The sequence below is a fragment of the Vombatus ursinus genome, unplaced genomic scaffold (assembly GCF_900497805.2).
Source record: "Vombatus ursinus unplaced genomic scaffold, bare-nosed wombat genome assembly UNPS02014798.1, whole genome shotgun sequence".
In the NCBI taxonomy this organism is placed as follows: domain Eukaryota; kingdom Metazoa; phylum Chordata; class Mammalia; order Diprotodontia; family Vombatidae; genus Vombatus; species Vombatus ursinus.
In genome coordinates, this window is record NW_020954576.1 from 77699973 (window position 1) to 77721875 (window position 21903).

A 21903-nucleotide genomic window follows, 5' to 3' on the forward strand; every position below is an offset into this window, starting at 1 on the left:
GAGTGCCTGGGTTCAAATCCACTAGCAAGTCAGTGCCTCTCCCAGAGCCTCAGTGTTCTCATCTTTACAATGAGATGGTTGGACTCAGTGATCTCCAAGACCCCTTCCAGATCTAAATCCAGAATCTGTTTAAAGATTGAGGCATTCAAACATACTTGTGAGATGCAAACATAGTTTGGTCTATTGATAGGTGCTAATGACCTGTGATATAAGCAGAACTTACTAGGTAAATAAGTGAATGATTAGCTTGTTTGCAGAGGGGAAAAATAGTTATTTGTTAACTAGTTGTTCCTGCTGTCAGAATCAGTTTGCCTTCATTTTCAAGTCCTGAGACAGACACATAAACAGCAGTGAAGCCAAAAACCCCAGTTTTTACTGAATGCTCGTGTTTGCAGAGTAAGTGCTGTGGAAGGTTACAGCAGAAAATAGGTTTGTTGTTTGCCCTGAAATAGCCTGTAAAAAGATTCCCATGACATGGTTATGTCTATAGTCTATAGGAAAAATGGGCATCTAAAAGCCCTTGAAACCTGGCTTATGTTTAATGTCACATTAAAAAAAAAAACCTGCGACTACAAAAGTGGTTAGTTAGAAATTTTGGTATATTTCCTCTATTTAAAATATTAAATATGCTGGCATCATATAAAATTACAGTAGATTTTGCAGAGAATAAGTGAATTCCATGCTATTTTTTTTAAGCATTCAAGGATGTAAGGGAGTGATCATTTCCGACTTACAAAGGCTACATATTAAGCAAGTATTAAGAACTATGAAATAGAGTAGGCAGTCACTTTAACTGGAAAAACCCAAGATAATTTACCCCTAACCTCTTTCCATTTCTGCTGGAAGTAGTAAAACCCTAATTGTAGCCTTGAAAATAATTTCCAAAAATGTGTTATTGTATCTTCACTAGTCTCCCTTCCACGCAATTTGATTTGTTACTCTGTTACTTAGGATTCAGTCAGAAGTCAGTAACACATATGGGTACTACTTCTTCTTTTCTTTAATAAGTCCCAAGTAATAAACTGCAGTCTGTGAGCACTGCTGACTGGAAATGACACAAACCAGCTATACATGATTCTTTACTTTCTTCCAATAATTCTCATCTTTGTCATTAACTTCTTCCCTTCTACTGCTAGCACTGTTGGCAATGTCATTGTGATACGACTTCTAACAGTGGTTAACCATGGTAACTTGAAGAAATGTCAGACCAGTAATCAGTTGTTATTATTCACTCAGAAATTTGGCTTCACTTGATAGTGGAAGTCACAAGTTTATTTTAAATGTTGAAGTCGTGAAACTGTAGCTGTGCTGCTTTTCTTACACAGATTATACTGTACCCTCTAACCACAGAAACAAGGGAACTTATCAGTTATCCTTGCCTTGAAAGGGCCAGGCATCCTGGTAGTACAGCAGCTTGTTTTAAATTTGACATTAGGGCACCGAAACCTCTCATTTTCCCAGGCAAATCTTTCAGTCACCCAAGATAACAGACCAGCCTTTTATTTCTGCTGTTGATTTATTGATATATGGATGAAATATCTTTTTCCCCCTAAGGAATTTAACACCTAGAATCTACTTAATTAGGGCCAGTTGTACTTCTTAGAAAGCTGCCAGTTCTGCTAGATGCCTCAGTGGATAGTGTTGGTCTCAGAGTCATGAAGACCTGAGTTCAAATTCAGACCCAGATGTTTACTAACTGTGTAAACCTGGGCAAGTAACTTAACTTTTGTGTGCCTCAGTTTTCTCAAAAATAAAATGGGGACCCTCTCACAAAGCTGTTGAGAGGGTCAAATAAGATAATATCTATAAAACAGTTTGCAAACCTGAAATTGCTATTTTTTTCCAGTCTGTTATAATCAATTTTTACCTGATAACCTTTCAGTCTATAGACATTTCCATGTTTTATATTTTGTGTATAGGCATACCTCAGACATATTGCAGTTTAGGTTCCAGACCACTACAATAAAGAGAATATGGAAATAAAGCGAGTCACACAGATTTTTTGGTTTCCCAGTGCTTATAAAAGTTACATTACACTAGACTGTAGTCTGTTAAGTGTATAATAGTATTAAGTCTAAAAATGTAATGTACATATCTTAATTAAAGAATTATTTATTACTAAAAAATTCTAACCAGCATCTGAACCTTCAGAGGGTTGGAATCTTTTTGCTGGTGGAGGGTCTTGGTTTGATGTTGATGGCTGCTGACTGATCAGGGTGGTGGGTACCGAAGCCAGAGATGGCGGTAGCAATTTCTTAAAATAAGACAACAATTAAGTTTACCATATTATTGGACTCTTCCTTTCACTTGAACACTTAGAGGCCATTGTAGGGTTATTAATGGGCCTAGTTTCACTATCATTGTGTTTCAAGGAATAGGAAGACCCAAAGAAAGCAAGGAAGGCAGAGAGATGGGGGAATGGCCAGTGGGTGGAGCAATCAGAACATATATCATATTCATTGCTGAAGTTTGCCATCTTATGTGGGTGCAGTTTGTGGTGCCCCAAAACAGTTACAGTAGTAACATCAAAGATCACTCATTATAGATCACCATAAAAGATAAGATAATAATGAAAACGTTTAAAATATTGTGACAATTACTAAAATGTAACACAGAGACACAATGCGAGCTCATGCTGTTGGAAAAATGGCACTGATAGACTTGCTCGATAGAGAGTTGCCACAAACCTTTGATTTGTTTTTTTAAAAAACACACAATATCTGCAAAGCTCAATAAAGGAAAGCACAATAAAATGACATATGCCTGCAATTGTACTAACAAATACATTTTTAATCTCTGTTGGTTTTTTCAGCTACCTCTTGCAGATTTCATATTTAAGTTTGAAATTAATATATAGCTAATACTGTTTAGCACCTTTGGCTCCATATCACGAACAGTTTCTTTGTTTTCTCTCTGCTAGAAAAGCAGTTCAATTACTGACACCTTTTCTCAACTAATACCTTTTCTACTAAAGAAAAAACAATTCATGATTAGAGTTCACGGATCTGTCCATTATCAGGTTTATGATCCCAACTTTCTAAAGACCACAACTAGTAGCTGACTAAACTCAACAATTATAGTATTATACATCATATTAAAGAATGTAAACTTAAATTGATTTTTACTTTTGAATCATCTTTTATGATTTTAAATACAGTAACTTTTTACTGAGAACCTACCATGTTTTCCATGATCATTTCTCTTTATATTTAGTAAAATGTAGGTAACTTTTGCCCTCTATGAGTCATACATTTTTCCCCCTCCAAATTTAAGCATATAAAAGATACCAGAGATTGTCTTCATATTGTTTCCAAATGAACAAATATAGTAGGAATATAAACAGTGCTAAATATGCCCTGCTGGTCGTGAACTTTGTTCTCTGGGGTCGTTGATTATAATGCTCCCTCTAAGGAGTTACTGCAGGAATCCACAAAAAAAAATTTGAATTGTACCTCAAGTGTACTACATGTTGGCTACTAATTAGTCAAATTATAGTATATATTCAGTCACTATTAACCTCAGCTATAATAAAGCCAGAAACTTGGTGTTTAAAATCTCTGTATTTTATAAATTATTTATGTCATCATCAACAGACATTTGCTTTGAATTGTTTTATTAAAAACTGAGCATGACGGTCTCTTGGGTAGGCATGCATATGAAGATGAACCTGGAAAACAGATAATGTAGCATATAATATAGTTTCCTTTCTGTCCTTTTCTCATAGCCATATAGTATTCCTTATTTTTTCTGCATATTTGAGCTTTCCAATGTCTCTAATATGATTTTTTTCATGTCCTAGTTGGAGAGCATATAATTTTTTAAATTTATCTTATAGTTCTTTGTTTTTCTTTTAATGAATCATAGGAGTTAGAGATAGAAGTAACCTTAAAGACCTAATCCAACTCCCTCATTTTACAGATGGGAAAACTGAGGCTCAAAAAAGTTAACTGACTTGCCCTGGGGGTATACGTAAGTGCCGGAACTGAGGTTTGGGACTCAGTCCTCTGATTCCAGATCAAGCACTTTCTACAATTTATTTTTGATGCCTTTTTGGAGAAAGAGAAGCACTATACATGGTGGGTAGAGTTGGATTTAAGGCCTGCCACCATTACAAACTGGCTTGACCTTGGGCAAGTCAATTAACCTGTCAGTATTCTAGGCCAGAGCTTCATAAACGTTTTCTACTCGTGACCCCTTCAGCACATCTAGGCAATTCTTGAAGAATATATAAGTTGCAGAGAAGGTTCTGATCTTCACTGGTAAAGGGATTTCCTCATCTGGAAATATGAGGAAATCTTTCTGTGTGTCAGTGAGATCACAGGTCCAGTCCCTATGTCCTGTCAGATGAAAGGGTGATGAGAACCTCCAACTCGGGACAGATTTCCACAGGCCTTCAGGGTGATACTGATGCCACAGTCCAGAGAATAATTTCCACCAAGATAGAGTTATCCCATAAAGAATGAAACTGTATGGATTAAAAATGTAAGAATCAGTTTAAAGAGCTATAAAGAGTTCTTAACTGATTATCCTACATTTCAGTGGATAGGAGTTAAGAGGTGATAACTGACAGCATTTCACAACCAGAGAGATTGTCGGAGTGACTCTTCCAAACCTAACAACCTGTTTTCTTTCCCTCACTAATCTTTTCCTCTTATCCTCTTCTGTCTCCCTGTTTCTCCCTCTCTATTCCTCTCATTCCTTCTGACTCTCCCTCTTTATTTCAGTACCTTTTCCCTCCCCTATTGTCTTTCTTTCTCCTTCCCTTTCTCTCTGCCTCATCATTTCTTTCTCATTTCCTTTGCTTTTATTTCTACTTATGTATGCTATTGTTTCCCTTTAATTTACTACTATAATTAAACTAAAATAATTGCAGCTAGTTTTGGGGGAGGGGCATAAATATCACAGTTTGGAGGGCAAGATCGGGAGAGAGAGTGGAAGGAAGATGAGCAGTCTTCTTGAGGAGGAAGGATGGAAGTCCCTGGTCCTGGAGGTAGTAGGATCATAGGATCATGTAGATCCAGAGATAAAAGGTACCTCGAGGCTAAATAGTCCAATCCTGTGTACCATAGTGTATAAAAAACTGGCTTAGTATCCAGGAAGACCTGGGTTTAAGTTCTGCCCCAAACAATAGACTTAGTGCCTGTGTAACCCTTGGTGAGTCACTTAACTTTTCAATGCCCACCATAAGCAACTCTCTAAGACTATAACTTGCAGAGAAGATGCCAACCTGTAGTGGAAGGAATTTCCTCATCTGGGTGTACCCTCCACAGGTCCAATCCCTACCCTGCCTCTTTAGAATGTCTTACATTTATTTTACATTCTGGAAAAAAAATTTTTTGATTGTCCAAAAAATAATTAGGCTTTTTGCTAAATTGCCTCTATGGTTACTTTAAAACTTTCTTCCAGAATATATATGTGTGTAATTGCAAAGAAATTAATTTCAAGATTATTATGCTTAAATAATTATGTATATTTTAAGTCAGTTCAGTTCAGCATCTATTAAGCCTCTTGTTATGGTCTTTCCCATTTCTGAATCATCAGCCTGACTTGTTAGAGCCCTCCATGTATTAAGGGCTATGGATAGTCTAGTAGTCTAGATAAAACATAGTGCTAGCCCCACCCCATGGAGTTTACAGTTTTCCAGAGGAATGTGATCTGCCCCGAGGATTATTACCAACCAGAATCAGGGAAGACTTCATGGAGGCAGTGGAAGGTTGACAGTTTGAGGGAGAGAGCCATCCAAGAAGTTGAAAAGAAGGGGTGTATGCGGAGGAATGGTAGTAGTCTGATTTAGCTGAATTGTAAGTGGACAGGGCAGGAAGTCATAGGCAAGAAAGGTAGATTGTGGAGAGCTTTGAATGACAAGGTAAGGATTTGAAACTGATTGGCAACGGGGAGCTGTTGAAAAGTTTTGAACAGAAGATTGACACGATCGTATATATGCTTAAGAAAAATTAATCTGACAGCAGTGTGAAGGATGGATTGCAGGCAGAAAAAAAATGAATACAGCAAGGCCAGTTAGTAAGCTATTAAAATAGTCCAGGCAGGGAGTAAACTCCAGTAGATAACAACAAATACAGATTGCTCTTTTTTGGGGGAGGAGGAAGGGGGGAGATATTTCATAATCATTAGAAATCTTGCTGGTATAGATCTTTATCTTTTATCCTAAAAAAACAAACAAACACATTTTTATGCCTCAAACTGATATTTTGTAATAATACACATTACCCTTCTAAACTTGAAAAATATTTTACAAATACAATCTCATTTGGTACTAAGTAAAAGTACAAAAAATGTCTTGGATATTTTTAAAATACTCTATTTCTGTTCAGTTCAATCTTTTCCAGTTATGTCTGACTCCATTTGGGGTTTTCTTAGCAGAGATACTGTATTGGTTTGCCATTTCCTTCTTCAGCTCATTTTACAGGTGAAGAAACTGAGGCAAGCAGGGTTTGGCTGGCTCAGGGTCCCACAGCTGTTAAATATCTGAGGCCAGATTTGAACTCAGAGAGATGAGTCTTCTCAACTTCAGGTCTAGCACTCTTTCTACTTCACCATGCCTTTTCATTAATACCTTTTAAAATGGTTTTGAATGAAATATACTTAGTTCTATTTGCAAATACGTTGATTAGGAAATAATTAAGTGTATCTCCTGCTTACTCTTACCTTGTTACTCTTACCTTAAGTTGAATACTCTTGCAATAGATTCCACCTCGAAATGTTCTTTCTCATCTTTATTCACTTACAAAGTCGTTTTTCAAATTGAAAGGTTTTTTTTTTTAATCTTTAGAGAGCAAAACTTGGACTGGCATTGAATCAAGGAAAGAAAACCAGCATAAAAAGGAAGAGAAAAGCGAGAGGAGTCTGTCCAGTAATCAGAGTGATAAGCTGATGGAGGCAGTCAGTCCTTCAGTAAGTGCCAGCAAAGACCACATGGAGGAGCAGCAGTGCAGGGCTGAATCAACATCGGAGTCACACACCCAGCCCTCAGAGACAGTGGGCAGCGGGCCTGGCTCTGATTCTTCTGAGAATCCGAGTAAGGAGGACAGCTGCTTACTGCTGGGTGAGGCAGAAATCTGTGAGGATGTAGCCAAAAGAGAGGGAATTGCTGACAGACCTAAGGTGCTGATTTCTGATAGATCAATGGTAGATCCCTTGATTTTATCAAGCAGTGAACATATACCTCTTTCTCTGAATCCTGAAGATGAAAATTTACAGGCTGAAGGAAATGGACTCCTCCAGCAGCCCCAGGATGCTCCTGATGTGACTGCGAGAGAAGAACTTGAAAACAATGCATTAAATCAGCAGCAACCCGATCTTACAGACAGTGATGGAAAATTACCACCAGAAAATGTGCATGGTGAAGATAACAGAACATCTGACTTGGAGGATCCAGAACTACGTATAGCACCAGAGGAATGGAGAGAAGAGGAGGAGGAAGAGGAGGAGGAGGAGGAGGAGGAAGTCAGTAAAGAAACAGAAGATTACTTGAACAAGCTTTTAGAAGGATGCCTACAAGACACTGGGCCTTGTCCTCCATATGAAGAAAATCAGGAAGACTCTGACACCCTTCCAGATCTTTCACCTGAAGAAGCATCTTACAGTCTACAGGAGCCTTATGATGAGAGCTGCCTTTCTCTTGATGATCTTGCAAAAAGGATAGAGATCGCAGAGGTAAATCCGAGAGATTTAATACCAAAGATCAGCGTTAGAAATAAATAATACTTTAAGATGAATTTATTTATACACATATATGCACACATTTTAAAATGGAATGTTAATTTTTGATGTTAATTTTAATTTAGGATGTTAATTTTTGGGTGGTGGGGGCAATTTACCACTTGTCCTGGACACAAGAGAGAACCTTAACTTAATTTCAGTTATTAGGACTTAAATCTTAATTACATAAATCTATTGACAAGTATCTATTAAGTGCCTACTATGTGCCCCACATATATGCCATAAATTGTTTTTAGTAATGATTTTTTGAAATTCATGAAATATCTGCTTACAGGTCTCTGGATACAGTTAAGTCATACTTACTAATTACTAGCAAAGACCTTTAATAAATGTAACTTGTATGTAGCAGTAAAAGAAAGTTGAGCACATAAGAATTATTGTCCAAGTAGAACTTTTAGTTATGTCATTTCATTGAAGTTTTTTCTTTCTTTTTCATGTAGAATATAAAATTTAGTATATTCCACTTTTTAATCTTAATTTTTAAAAAATTTTAATCTTCATAGAGAATAACAAAAGTAATTTAAAATATTAAAGCAGCCTAGGAATAAGTTTTTATTCTGATCTTAATAAATATAGGGTTTTGAGGACAAGCCTAGTAGTGCTCACTGACTGACAAAAGATGGGCTACCTACTCCAGTAGCACAAATGTTATAAGTAATTCAAATCCAGATTTTTTTCTAAAGAAATCAAAACCATCTTAAGTAAAACAAGTTCAAACAAAAAATAACAATTTTTTAGAGAAAGTGATTTTGTTGTTTCCTGTAGTTTAGTGGAATAATAGCCAAACCCACAGGGAGGGCCTTTTTTTTTTCCCTAAGTCATTGTTAAGTTTCATTCTTACCTTTTGATTCTGTGCTTGTTTTATCTACAATTGATCATGATAGAATTCTAGATTAAATCATAATCCTACTCTACCAAGTATATTCAGTAAGCCAAAATTAAAGGCAAACAAATAATTACATGGATATAAAACTGTTTGAAATGTTTTTTTTTCAAGATTCCAGTAACATTTAAAACCTTAATTGCTTCTAAAGTAGGACATCAGCTTTTTTTTTTTTTTTTTTTTTTTTTAAAAGTTGATTTCTTTTTTTTTTTTTTTTTTTTTTTTTTGTTCTTAGTTTCCTTCATTTCCTATTTATGGTTGATTTTCCAGGAATAATTTTCCTTTTAAGTTTTTCTTGACATAATTAAGCAGAGTAAATGATAAAGTATTTTGATATTCTTCACTTTCATTTATTTTTGTCTCTGTGCAAACCGGTGTAAATTCGTTGAAGCAAATCCCTAAATCACCTTCCCTGGAATGGGAAAGGTATTAACCACAGATCCACAAGGAAGAAATGAAAATTTAAGCTGAATGGAAGCAGTCCATGAAGTCATGCTGTCTGTACAGCCATCATGGGTGGAGAGTAAGAAAGAGTGCTAAGTGTGAGGCAGGGTGCCCAGGGTGGGGCAGAGAATGACCAAAGGTGTCTTGTAAACCCATTTAAATATGTTTATCAATGCAGATTGCTCTCATTATACCAGAGTAGTAAGCTCTTCACAGTGTGACTTACAGATGTAGAATCTTAGAGCTAAAGAGACCCATGGGGTCACCTGATCTTCCAGCCTCCTTTTACAGAAGAGGGAGTGGAAGCATCAAGAGACAAAGTGTAAAGAACTGGGATTAGAGACTGACTGGATTGTCGTCCCAGCCCTGTCACTAACCAGCTGTTTTAGACCAAAAACACCACGTAGGGTATGCTAATTTATCTTATTCAGCAGAAGCAGCGTATTAAATATCTTCTATGTCTAGAGCACTGTGCTCAGACACTGGGGAAGAGAGGAAATTTAGAGGACACCAACTATTTTGTCGTACCAATTAATTTAATTTTTGAGTTGGCCTTTTTGTGTGAAACCACCTCTTATACATTAGCCAAATTAATATCAACCCTCTAGCTGTAAATTCTAAGAGTCTCTGAGCTAAAATTCAAATTCTGACAGATTTTTTTTCCTATGAAAAAAGTGACTTCTTCTATGACTTTTTTTTTCCCTTTATAAGTTGCCTTGCTTATTTATTTATTTTTTTTTTGAATTGAATGCAGCCAGTGGCTCAGTGGATAGAGTACTGGGCTTGAAGTCTGGCCTCAGATACTTATTAGCTGTATGAGCTTGGGCAAGTAATTTAACAGTTGTCTTCCTCAGTTTCCTCGTCTGTAAAATGGGGATAATAATAGCACCTACCTCACAGGTGATCCTCTGCATCACCAAGCTGACCCTAAAGTGAAAGCTTACTCTTGGAGCCTAGAGTCCAAGGATCAGAGCCCAGGTTCTGGTGGAAAGTGGATGAGGAAGATGGCCAGAGTGTAGTTGACATGGTTTGAAAATAACCAGGAAGTGGATCACCTGTAGGCCTTTCCTTAGGGATGCACTGGGACTGCAGTCAAGGGTTATGGTGTTTTCTAGCCAGCTCGGCTTAGCAGTCCACCTTGGAATGATGGGAGTCAGTTTACTCAAAGAGAACAGTCTCTGATAACACAATAATTCAGATATAGCCCAGGCTCCCTGTCTTTGGAAAGGAGCTAAGATTTTGTCCTTTCCCTCTTCAGCAGGGGTTCTTAACTTGGGGTCCATGACCTTTTTTTTTTATGCTTCAATAATTATATTTTAATGTAATTGATTTCTTCTATAATCCTATTTATTTTATGCATTTTAAAACATTCTGAGAAGAAATCCATAGGCTTCATTCAACAGACTTCTGGAGGGGTCCATGACAAAAAAAATAGTTAAGAAGCCCTGCTCTAGGCATGTTTGAGAACCCTTAGCTATGTCTTCCTCTTTATGGGCCATCTGATTCCTTCCCTAAAGACAGCAGCCACATTGATCTTCTACCACTCCCTGTTTGACAAATATATACCCCTTAATGTTATTAGGCATTTTTTTGTGGATCTGAATTTTAACTTTTAAATTGCGGAACAGTAGCTTTACGCATTAGTAGAAGGGGTTTACTCACCAGGAGCTGCCTACACAGATGAACTTACAGATGTGGGAAAAGTAGATAAATATTTCTCAAGTTGCAGTAGTGCACCCCAGAGCTACACACCCAGATAGGGCCAGAAAACTGTTTGTTGCTGTTGATTGTCAAAGTCTGACTTTCAATGGATTTGCATAAACAAGTCTATCGAGGCAAATTGAAGGAAAGTAGGCCTTTTTTTTTTCCATTTACTAATATGAAACAAAAATGTGCAGTCTTAGAGTGGGTTTTGTTTCTTTTTAAAAATTATGTTCCTTAAATAGGTCTATGCTTTTCTTGGTTTTAATATAACTGCTGACAAATGGATCCGCCCACCTAAGTTGACGCGAATTGTACATTAAAAAGAAGCAGTACAATGTCCTGTCCCTGTCATCATTTCATTACCGTTTAGGATGATGTCAGCATTCATTCTTTAAGCCAGCAAGCCTCATTATAGGGGAGGGGGAGGGGGACAGCCAGCAGGTGCTTATTAATCAAGAAACATGCAATTCCATCTCTTGAAAAAAACCATAGACTTTATAATTAATATTTCACCCAAATTATCCTTCCTTTTGAGATTACCAACACTGAATCCGTTTTGTTTTTGTTTTTTATTCTCATTTCTTGCTGATTGCATGTTCCACTCTATTGGATTTAGTTTTGCAGTCTCTAAGATTAATGCAGTATCCTGCCTGGCAAATATTTTTGCTGAATAGGATTAGAAATATAGAACTGAAAGGAATCTTAGAGGTCATCTAGTCCTACTCCCCTGGATGATGAGACTGAAACCCAGCAAAATTAAGAGACTTGACCAAGGCCACTCAAGTACTAAGTGTCAAGAGGGATTTGAACTCAGGTCCTTTGACTGTAGCAATAATGTTCTTTCTTCTATGATTTCCTGCCTCCCGATCAGTCATTTTATTGCCATTTTAAATATAGGGGAACCAGGGTTCAGAACGTTTAAATCATTTGCCCCTGTTCACACACTCAGTCAGAGACAGGCTATGATCCTAGGTTTTCCTAATTCCAGGTGTCCCATTCTATCTCCTCTGCCATGGGGTCTCTATATAACTGGCCTTTTTATCCTCTGCAGGATTCATTAAATTCATTCATGTCAACAGTATCAGATGTCAATTTGCATGTAGCTCCATCTTTAGTATCATATATGTGTGTCTGTGTGTGTGTAATGTACATCCAAGTTTTACAGTTTTCCTCAGTAGTATCCAATGCATTTTCCATATATCAAGCCTACTCTCCTAGTTTTATATTAACTGATACACATTTCTAAGCCAAATGTCAGATTTCTAAAAATGGGATCCATTGTTTAATATTTCCTAATTGTGGTAGAATGCAGAATAGTGTTATTGTAGAGTTAGAAATCACTTCCAAAAATGCTTTTGAGGAAGAAAATTGGATTGATATCTTGTAATTTACTTCAGTAAACCTTTGTTACATGCTGATTGCTGTGTATGATATGCTTGGTTTGAGAGAAATTCCAAAAGACATTTGATAAAGTCTCTTGTGGGATAATAAGGTAGATGCCTACTGGATGATAATTTAGGTGGATTGAGAACTGGTTGAGTGACTAGACCCAAAAAGTGCTTATCAGTGGATCACTGTCAATTTAGAGGGAGGTCTCTAGTGCAGTGCCCCCAAGGATCTGTCCTTAAGCTTGTGCTGTAAAAAACATTTTTTATTAATGATTTGGATAACAGAATAGGTGTCATATTTATCAACTTATACAAGAGACATGAGGGAATTAAACTGATTCTGTTTAATTTATGTAGATTCTATTCTGTAATTGATCCTGTTCTGTATAACTGCTCCATTTTGTATGATTGTTCAAGCCACATTCCTCTGTCTCTTTGCCTGTGAGCTAAGTTTAGGAGTTCAGTTCTGCTAATCACTTCTATTCTTACCTCAAGAAAATCTCTTATGCGTGAGGGATGCAGGTGGACACCAGGAAGTCTGGTCCATCATCTCTAACCTTGCAGGTAGACTCAAACAGTGAACATTTCTTAGTCACAAGAGTTGAGTTTCCCCCTTAGGTTAGTTAAAAGAAAACTTGTTATTCCCTCATACCTTCAACTCCTAGAAAATCCCATGACATCTGTTTGCTATCTTTGAAGGCCTACAAGCTGACGTGGTACATTTCCACAAAATATGCTGTCCAGTCTTGTCTGTCCTTGTACAATTAAGGAGGGTCTTATCTCCCTCCTAGGAACCAGGGAATCTGCTATCCCTAGTCAACTGTCAGTAACCTCGGGATGCAATATGGGTCCCGTAAATCAATCAAGCATTCCATAGTGACAATGTGGAGTGGTTACTAGCTCCACATGAGTGCTAGCCCACTTTCTTCAATGTAACCAATCAAGTTGTCCTCACCTCTCTCCACCCATGCTGCCAGGCCTTCTGCCAATTGCATTGTTTTCCCCACCTACCCATCTTTGTTCTTTGTTCTCCTGTACTTCACAAAACTGTATGAAGGCTAATAAGTTCTACCTGGGTCTTTGGTCATGAGAAAGGACATTGACCCAATTTATTGGTTACTGCTAGCATAACTAATAAATTGATCATGCTCGAACCATTGTCTCTGTTTGCCTTAATTTTTAAAAGTAATAGATGTGAAACTAGGAAGCTAGCCAACATTTCAAATGGCAAAATGAGATAATATTACTAAAGTGTTCTATATAGTGTTGGGCATATAGTTGTTATTGTTGTTAAATTGTGTTCAACTCTTCATGACCCCATTTGGGGTTTTCTTGGCAGATACTGGAGTGGTTTGCCATTTCCTTCTCGATGTCATTTTACAGATGAGAAACCAAGGCACCCAGGATTACATGACTTGCCCAGGGTCATACAGTTAGTAAGTGTCTGAGACTGGATTTGTTGAATGTTCATGTCCCGAGGCTCAGCACTCTATCCACAGTGCCACCTAGTTGCTCATTATTAAGTAGCATATAGTAGGCACTTAATAAAAACATGATCCTTTCCCTTCCCAAAGTCAAGATCCAAAAATACCTTGACAGGTTAGAACTCTGAAACATTAGACTGAATCTAGTAAGATGACATTTAACAGGTAAATGTAAAGTCTTATATCTGGGTTCAAAAAATCAACTCCATAAGATGTGAAAGATGTGTCTAGATAGCAGTTCACCTTTTTTGCTCTCTAAAGACAACAGTAAAGGGCAGTCTCTGGAGAAGAAAACCTAAAGGCAGTTAAATGGGACAGAACAGTCTCGTCTAAACTTTGTATCTTTCTCCATTGCCCAGTTGAATTTTAAACGTGCATGTCAAAGTAAAAATGAAGTTTGAGATGAAATATGGCTAGGAAATCATATATGTGAAAAAGAGGTAAAGGTTTTAATGAACTGTAAGCTTAGCATAGATAAGCAGTATGATACAGCAGCCACAAAAGCTGGTCATGTTTTATATTTTGCATCTACAAGTGCATCGATAGAGGCATTCACACAATGTCCAGAGCAAGGGAGCCGATAGCTAGACAACTGAACTCTGTATTGGTCTGACCACATGTAGAGTACTGTGGGTAGTTACCAGCAGTCATTCAGTGAATTAGAAATGTATTAATCGCCTGCTCCGTGCTAAGCATTATGCTAGGTGATTTTAGAAGAATACACAAGTATTTCTTCCAGGAACTTTTTAGTGTGTAATCCAAAGAAAAGAAGCCTTAAATACATAGAATAGCCATCTTTCCACATTTAGAAGAAGGACCATACATGTTTTGCTTAGCCTCAGGGAGCAGAACCAGAAGCTTGGATAAAAGTAAAAGCAAGTATATTTTAGCTCAACTTAAGAAAAATGTCCCCCAAATTAGAGCTGTTCAAAAATGGAATGGTCAGCCTTAGGTTAGTGAGTTTCACACCAGTGAAGATCATTAAGCATAGGCTAGATGACCCCTTCAGTAAATCGACAAGCATTTGTTATGCACTTGCTATGTGCCAGGCACTGTGCTAGGCACTGGGGATCTAAGTACGAAGAATTCTGCTTGATCAAGAATTCTCTTTACACCATCTCCCACCTTTTACAGGAAGCCAATTGCAAGTGACCTCCCTCCTTAACTATCTTGTGTTTAACTCCTTTGTATTTATTCCGCATATACTTATTTAAATACATGTATGTGATTCATTTGTACTGACAAAGCAATGATTTGACTTGTACTTCTACCTAAAACCCATGGCTTTTTATGTAGCCTACAGAGCCATGCTTCCAAAAAGTTCAATGATTCTTCAAAACAGGGCCTCAAATATGCATTCTGTTCCTTTATATTCCAAGGAGAGGATTTTAACCTCAGTGTCCTTGAGTTTTCTTCTCACTGTACTGGATTATATTGTGCCGTTTGAGTTGGAAAACAGCTTTATTTGTTTGTGCAATAAATTAATTTTTAAAGTGATGTTTAAGGTGCTCTTTGATAATTTGAGGGGTAGCATTGATAGGACTGTTTATTATGCAACTGTGGAACAATAGGCCAGATGGATCTTATTTTCATCTTCTGCTATTCAAAGGGCATCACCAATAACAATTGTATTAATTTACAGCTTGAGAAATTATTTTGTTCCCAATGGAAATATATTGAAGAGCTTTGTTGTAGTTCCTTTTTTTGATGTGAGCGGGGGCTAGTTGAAGAGGAGCTTAGCACTCAGTTTCAAGATCTTATTTCCTCAGATACGCTCATCAGAATCATAGTTAAACAGTATTGGACTAGGGGAAGAGCTAAAGAAACCATGGCCTTAGGTTCTAAAGTAACTAAAAAGATGATCCAGGTGCCTACTTGGACACATTATATTCTGCCTTCTTCTTCTTGTAACTTGACATTATACACCAAGACTCTTCCAAGGGCAGTGCTCATGAGGTATCCCCATATGCCAGCCACCTTCATCTGTGTTCTTTGGACATCTCTTTTTGGCCACCTCTTCTTGGCCACCTCTTCCTCCTTCCACATGTCTGCCCATGTCCCTTTTGTCCAATCTTTAAGAGGCTCAATACCCCTGGCAAAGCTAAGAAAAGGTGGAGGGAGAGGGAAAAATGAAAAGAATTAGAAAAGCTTTGACCTTTCCTCCACTCTGAAAACAGAGAGTTCCAGTTCCTTCTGAACTGTATCCCATCACTTTCAGTTAAGGGAACTAGGAAAGGGCAGTGTAAATTATACTTTGGTTTGTGGCCAGGAACCAGAAGGATATTGGGTAGTCATAGTGTATTGGGTCATGTCCAAGAACAGTGGCTCTTACTTTTTCATCCTTACCCCTTCTTTGGCATATGGTAATAATTCACTTCCACCCAGAATACATGTGGTGATGCCATCTACCAAGATGGTCTCCAGAGCCTTTATGTCTTCCAAGTTGGACTGAGGTGAATATGCTAGAGTACCTTATAATTTTCATACATCAAAAAATTAAGCTGAAGACTAAGAAGCCAATTTGATGCTGATTGCAAACACAATTTAAGCATTTGTAACAATCACATGATTTAAGCTTTCTTAAAGGTAAAACTTTTGTTTGTTTTTAGAAAACAAAATAAATGGTTTCATGAGGCCTTTACTATCCGGTTCCATCGCTCCTAGCTTATTAGAAAATGAGACAGTCAATTTTGTGACTGCAAAGATGTGGTCTGCTATAGAAAATTACTTGTAGGGGCAGCTAAGTGGTGTAGTGGATCACTGGCCCTGGAGTCAGGAGGACCTGAGTTCAAATCTTGCCTCAGACACTTGACACTTACTAGCTGTGTGACCCTGGGCAAGTCATTTAACCCCGATTGCCTCGCCCCCCAAAAAAAATTGCTTGTAAAGGCTTGTCTTCTCCCTTCTCATATTTTCATCAAGTGTGCTCTAAATATATGTGTAGATTATTCTAATAAAAGATTTTGTTGAGATGAAAAAAAAAAAAGAAAATGAGACACTGTGCTATCATAGGAAAAGAAAAATCTAAATTCTGGTCCCAGTTCTCTGAAGTTCTCCCTTTCTGCTATAAAGGAATTTTTGTTTATTTGTTTGTTTGGACTTGCTTTCTCTAGAAGGTCTTAAAAACCATTCTTGTGCATGAGACATGTATATTTCTACTTAAAATCTTAATATAGTTTGAGCTGCTCTAAATTTCTCAAAACAAAGATATTATTGGGAGTACTCGCTTTTGGAAGGCATAAAATGCTGATCTTGTATTGATTTTTGGAGATAGTGATTTATGTGTGCTCATTTTCAAAGAATTGAAATGGAGGTCTATGTTTGGTAATTTAGCTCTAAGAACCTTAAGATTTGAAAGAAACAAATAGATTGTGCAAATGCACAGCCCATTATCAAAGATAGGCTTATATTGGAAACCATCTCAGTATTCTGTATTTCATCTATCAGATGAAGGATAAATATTATAGGTAGTCCTTAAGGCAGTGCAACTTTTAGCAATTTATGTTTACTCAGCCAGTTGTACCCATGTTATTAATTTAAAGTACATTCTGCAGACTAGCATCATGCATATGAATTTATCTTAGTTGGTATGCTTCTGATGTATTTATGGTAAAGCTGTCCCACTCAAAGACCTAGTCTTTTCACCTACTCTCTTCCTCGCCCTGTAGAGTTCCTCATCTTGGGGTCTTCTGACATAATCTTCCAGGAATAAATCTTGATTGATCATCTCAAGGAATAAAGGAAAGAGAGAGAGAGAGTGAAGCAAGGAGTAATGAGTGAAAAAGGAATAAAAATTATTGTACCAAAGGAAAGTGTCACAACATTATAAAGTAATGAAACTGTGTGAGTGGGTATATAGACTATCTATGAAAATAACTTTCCAGAAAAAAGACTATAAGAATTTTTTTGAACAGCAGCATAATATAACCACATTTATACATATATGTATTCATATTCCCTAAGAGACTACTTTGAAGAATATTCATTTATGTATGAGTTGTTATATTTACTAAAAATTTCAGTGTCATTCTAGTCATGCTTGGTATTCATTCAAATTAAAATGAAATGAGCACTTTCTTACTAAACACAAAACCAAGAATTCATTTTCCACTGGCCAAACAATGAACTCATTGCCTTATTCCACTGCATTTTTGTCTTCCCAATTGACTTTTTGTGGTTCTGTGTTTCCATTCTATAACTTTGATGGTCTTGTTTTTGTATGCAATCCATAAAAATGACTTATAAGAGGAAAAATGAGTTATCTAATGATGGTACCATCTATTGTTATAATAAAGTAACATGTAGGACTTGTGGCTGAGATAGAAAGGTTTGAGAATTGGAGATTCAGACTCAAACTCAGAGCTTTGTGCCCTTGAGTTTATTCACCCACGGTAGCCCAAGTTTTAAGGCTGCTTCTGAAGGCATGAAGCGACAATTTATAATGACCTCTTCAACAAAATATCACTATACTACTTGGTTTTTTTTTTCCTCTGAGTACTTAGTCTGAGCCCATTTCTCTTAATTAAAAACTAGCTAGGGTCATTTAATCTAGTTCTTTAGTTTCAGTTAATTTGATAGAAGTAAGAATCTGGACGGCCAGAAACAGTACATAACCTTTTTTTCATGAGTCAGATGTGGAGTCTCCAGTTAGAATCATAGGATTTAGAAATGGAAGGAACCTCAGAGGTCTGCCACCTAGTCCACCCTCTCATTTTACAGACGAAGAAGCTGCGTCAGCCCGGAGAGGCAGATACAATGACGTCAGGGAGGAAACTCTCCCTGCCCAACAGCTTTCGTCTTTGAAGGGTGGTCATCTCTCATACCAGATTAGGAAGAGGGCCTCCCCTTGAGATGCTGCTGCTGCAGGGAACTCCTGAAGCGCTGAGGCATTAAGTGATTCAACACCTGGATCTGGCTTCCAGAGTCAGTGTCTATCCACTGCTCCCCACCGCCTTTCCGCCTTGATGTTAGCTTCCTTGTTCATCAGGCAGCACAACTGGCTTTTACACATCTACGAGTATTAAACTGTTGCTGCTATCAGTGGCCTCAAGAAATAGGTTAGAGCTCAAGATTGTTTTCTATTTTTAATGTAATCTGCTCTCACCTGTAATCTGTAATCTGATTTGGAATCCAAAGCCTGAGTAATTATGGAATGACTGCTTTAAAGAAGTAACACTGTTTTCTTCTACCTATTATACTTTCTTTCCTTACTTCTTTTTCTACACACAGATAGTTACAAGGAGATAGTGATAGGTACAGGTAATCTTAAATGCTGAAACTTTATGAAGCAGTTTTAAAGATTGGATAACTATCCTGAAATTATAATACCAAAGGGCATATTAATTTCATTGTCAAGCTATAAGTACCAAGTATTTTCTCTGCTTTCAGTTATATGTGTGTAAAATGGCAAAAATGATTAAATCAGTTCTTTTAACTATCTGTTCTTTTTAGCTATGGCTTTCTACATTTACTGGTTCCAGAAAAGTAGCTTATTTGAAAGACTATAAAGTATTTTCCATTCATTAAGCATTTATTAAGGGGCAGCTCAGTGGTGCAGTGGACAGAGTGCCAGCTCTGGAGTCAAGAAGGCCTGAGTTCAGATCTGGCCTCAAACACTTACTAGCTGTGTGACCCTGGTCAAGTCACTTAACTGTGATTACCTCCCCCCCCTTCCAAAAAAGCATTTATTAAATACCTATTGTGTGTAAGAAACTGTGCTTAGGCTCTGGGGGTACAGAGATGAAAAACAAAACAGTCCTGAGTCCTTTTCTGTTCTCCTTCTATATCATCCGCTTTATTGGGTTGAAATAACTATTTTTATGTGGATGATTCCCAGATCTATACAACTCACCCAAATCTCTCCCCCAAGCTTCATACTCACATTACTGACTTACCTCTTGGAAATCTCAAACTGGATGACCCATAGGACCTCAACATGTCCAAGATGGACCCCATCTGTCCAAAAAAATAAAAAAATCATCCTCCCCGTCACGTTGGCCTGCAACCTCCATGTCATCTTCCATTACCCACTCACACCCCCTCATATCCAATCTGTTGCCAAGAGTGGTTATTACTACCTTTCTAACACCTGCCACACAGCTGCCAGCCTGGTGTAGGGCCCAGCACCTTACACCTTGACCACTGCCGTAGCCCTCTAGTTGGTCTTCCTACCTCAGGCCTCCATCCATTCTGCTTCATAGTCTACTCATCTACCCAATGATTTTCATAAAAGGCAGATCTGGCCATGTCACTCTCCCCCTCCACTTTACTAAGTGACTTCCTGGTACCTCCAAGATCAAATATAAAATCCTCTGGCTTGTAAAAATGTTTCACTACCTGGCTCTTCACAGTTTTGTTACTCTTTAATCCCTTGCACATCCTCTCTGAACCAGCAACAACAGCCTCCTTGCTGTTCATACTCATAACACTCCTCCTGACTCCATACCTTGCCACTAACTGTCCCCCAAGCCTGGTATACTCTCTCTCCTCACCCCCACAGCCTGGTTTCCCTACTACTTTCAAGACTTAAGCTCAAATTCCACTTTCTGTAGGCCTTTCCTGAGTCCTCCCCTCTCCCCCAGTTCCCACCATCCCCCATTAATGCCTTTCCTCTGAGCCTCCTTTCCACCTACATTGTAGAGATCTTATAAGTACAGTTTTTACTTAGTGTCTCTTCTGTTATATGTATGGGAGCTCTGTGAGGGCAAGGGCTGTGTATTTGCCTTTTATAAGAACAGTGTCAGGAGAGGTAAAGTCTAAAATGAATTGAATCTTATGAAGAATGATGAAAAAGAATTTTTAAAATGTCTTTATTTTATGCTTCAAACAAGATCATGGAACAGGTTCACTGCTTATGGCAGATTATATGGTATAAAGAAATGACTCCATTCCTATTATTTAACTGCTTTAGTCTCCATAGTTCAAGTCTCTGGAGTTCAAATCTCCAAACACAGGCAAATTGTAATCCAATTAACTGCAATAAAATGCAGATGAAATTATGAATGGTTGCTGATCATCTCTGAAGAATAGAATAAAGAAAAGTTCCAGAAGTTGGAAGTTGTCCAAATATTTTTCCCAAAAAGGACAGAATAGAATCTAAAAGCTCTGGACTAGTGAAGCTGATTGGGAACACAGAATTGGAAGTAACCTGTGAGATCGTCTGATCCAACAGAAATCCCCTCTAGAGCATAACTAGTACATGGTCATTCAGCCTTTGTCTGAAGACTCCCCACCAAGGAGGAGACCTTAACAATGACCTAATCCAGACTTCTCATTGTACAAATAAGGAAACTAAAACCCAAAAGAGTAAAGTGATTTTGCCAAAAATGGCACAGCTAGATTAATCCCTAGAACAGATTAATATTTGAACAGCTTTATGAATACCTAGGCCAAGAAGGCAACACTCAGTAAGGACCAACACTGATTCACTAAGAATGCCCTGACAAATGAAGCTATTTCTTTTTTTTTTTCCCTTTGTTGGAGGATTAGAGGACTTGTCTTCCACCAAAATCCTATTCTAGTGCCTCTTTGTGGCATGAGGGTAGCACCAAGTTCTTCAGAGTTTAAGCCTCGGTAACTAAATCTACCAAGCTGAAAAAAAATCTCCATATAGTTGTAGCAGTGGATCATATACCTCTTGTCCAAAGGCCAGCCTGGTCGGGTTCAGTGCTAGAGAACTGACCACCATCAGGTGAAGAATTTTTTGAGCTGCAGCTACTCACAAAGACTAACTCCTAAGGCAGTGGTCTCAAACTCAAATAGAAGTAGAGGCTATTAAACTGTACATGAAGATCCCTGTGGGTGCATATTGCCTCAGAAGACCACATATAAGCATTATCTATGAACTTGGGTCTTCCTGGTTCCGGGACTGCCACCCTATCCATTATGCCACCTAACTGACAAACAAATTTGCCAATAGCACAGAGCTGGAGATAGCTAATTCAGTGGGTGGTCAGAACTAGGACTCAAAAATATCTTGACAGGCTGAAGCTAGCAAAATAAAATTAAAGATTTACAAATCTAAATTTCTCTACTTAAAAAAAAAGTCAAGAGAATAAGGAAGATATTTCAGTTCATGTAATAAAGACCTGGAATTTTAAGTACACTAGAATATCTGTATGAGTCAGTAGTGTGTGGTTGTCAAAAATAATGTAATTTAAGCTACATTAATAGAACCATTTTTCAGAACAAGGAAGATGATAGTCCCAATGTACTCTGTCTTTATCAGACAACATCTAGAATACCTTGTTCATTTGTCAGC

The 21903-nt window shown here is 37.7% G+C and overlaps 1 protein-coding gene across 1 annotated transcript in view; it reads left to right on the forward strand.

Annotated features, from left to right (window-relative positions):
* The window catches only part of LOC114050011 (consortin-like), a 103778-nt gene that overhangs the window by 74436 nt on the left and 7439 nt on the right, over positions 1-21903 (forward strand). Inside the window, exon 10 of the mRNA XM_027871523.1 lies at positions 6791-7674. Within this exon, the coding sequence (XP_027727324.1) occupies positions 6791-7674 (884 nt within the window). The remainder of the gene's footprint in view (positions 1-6790; positions 7675-21903) is intronic.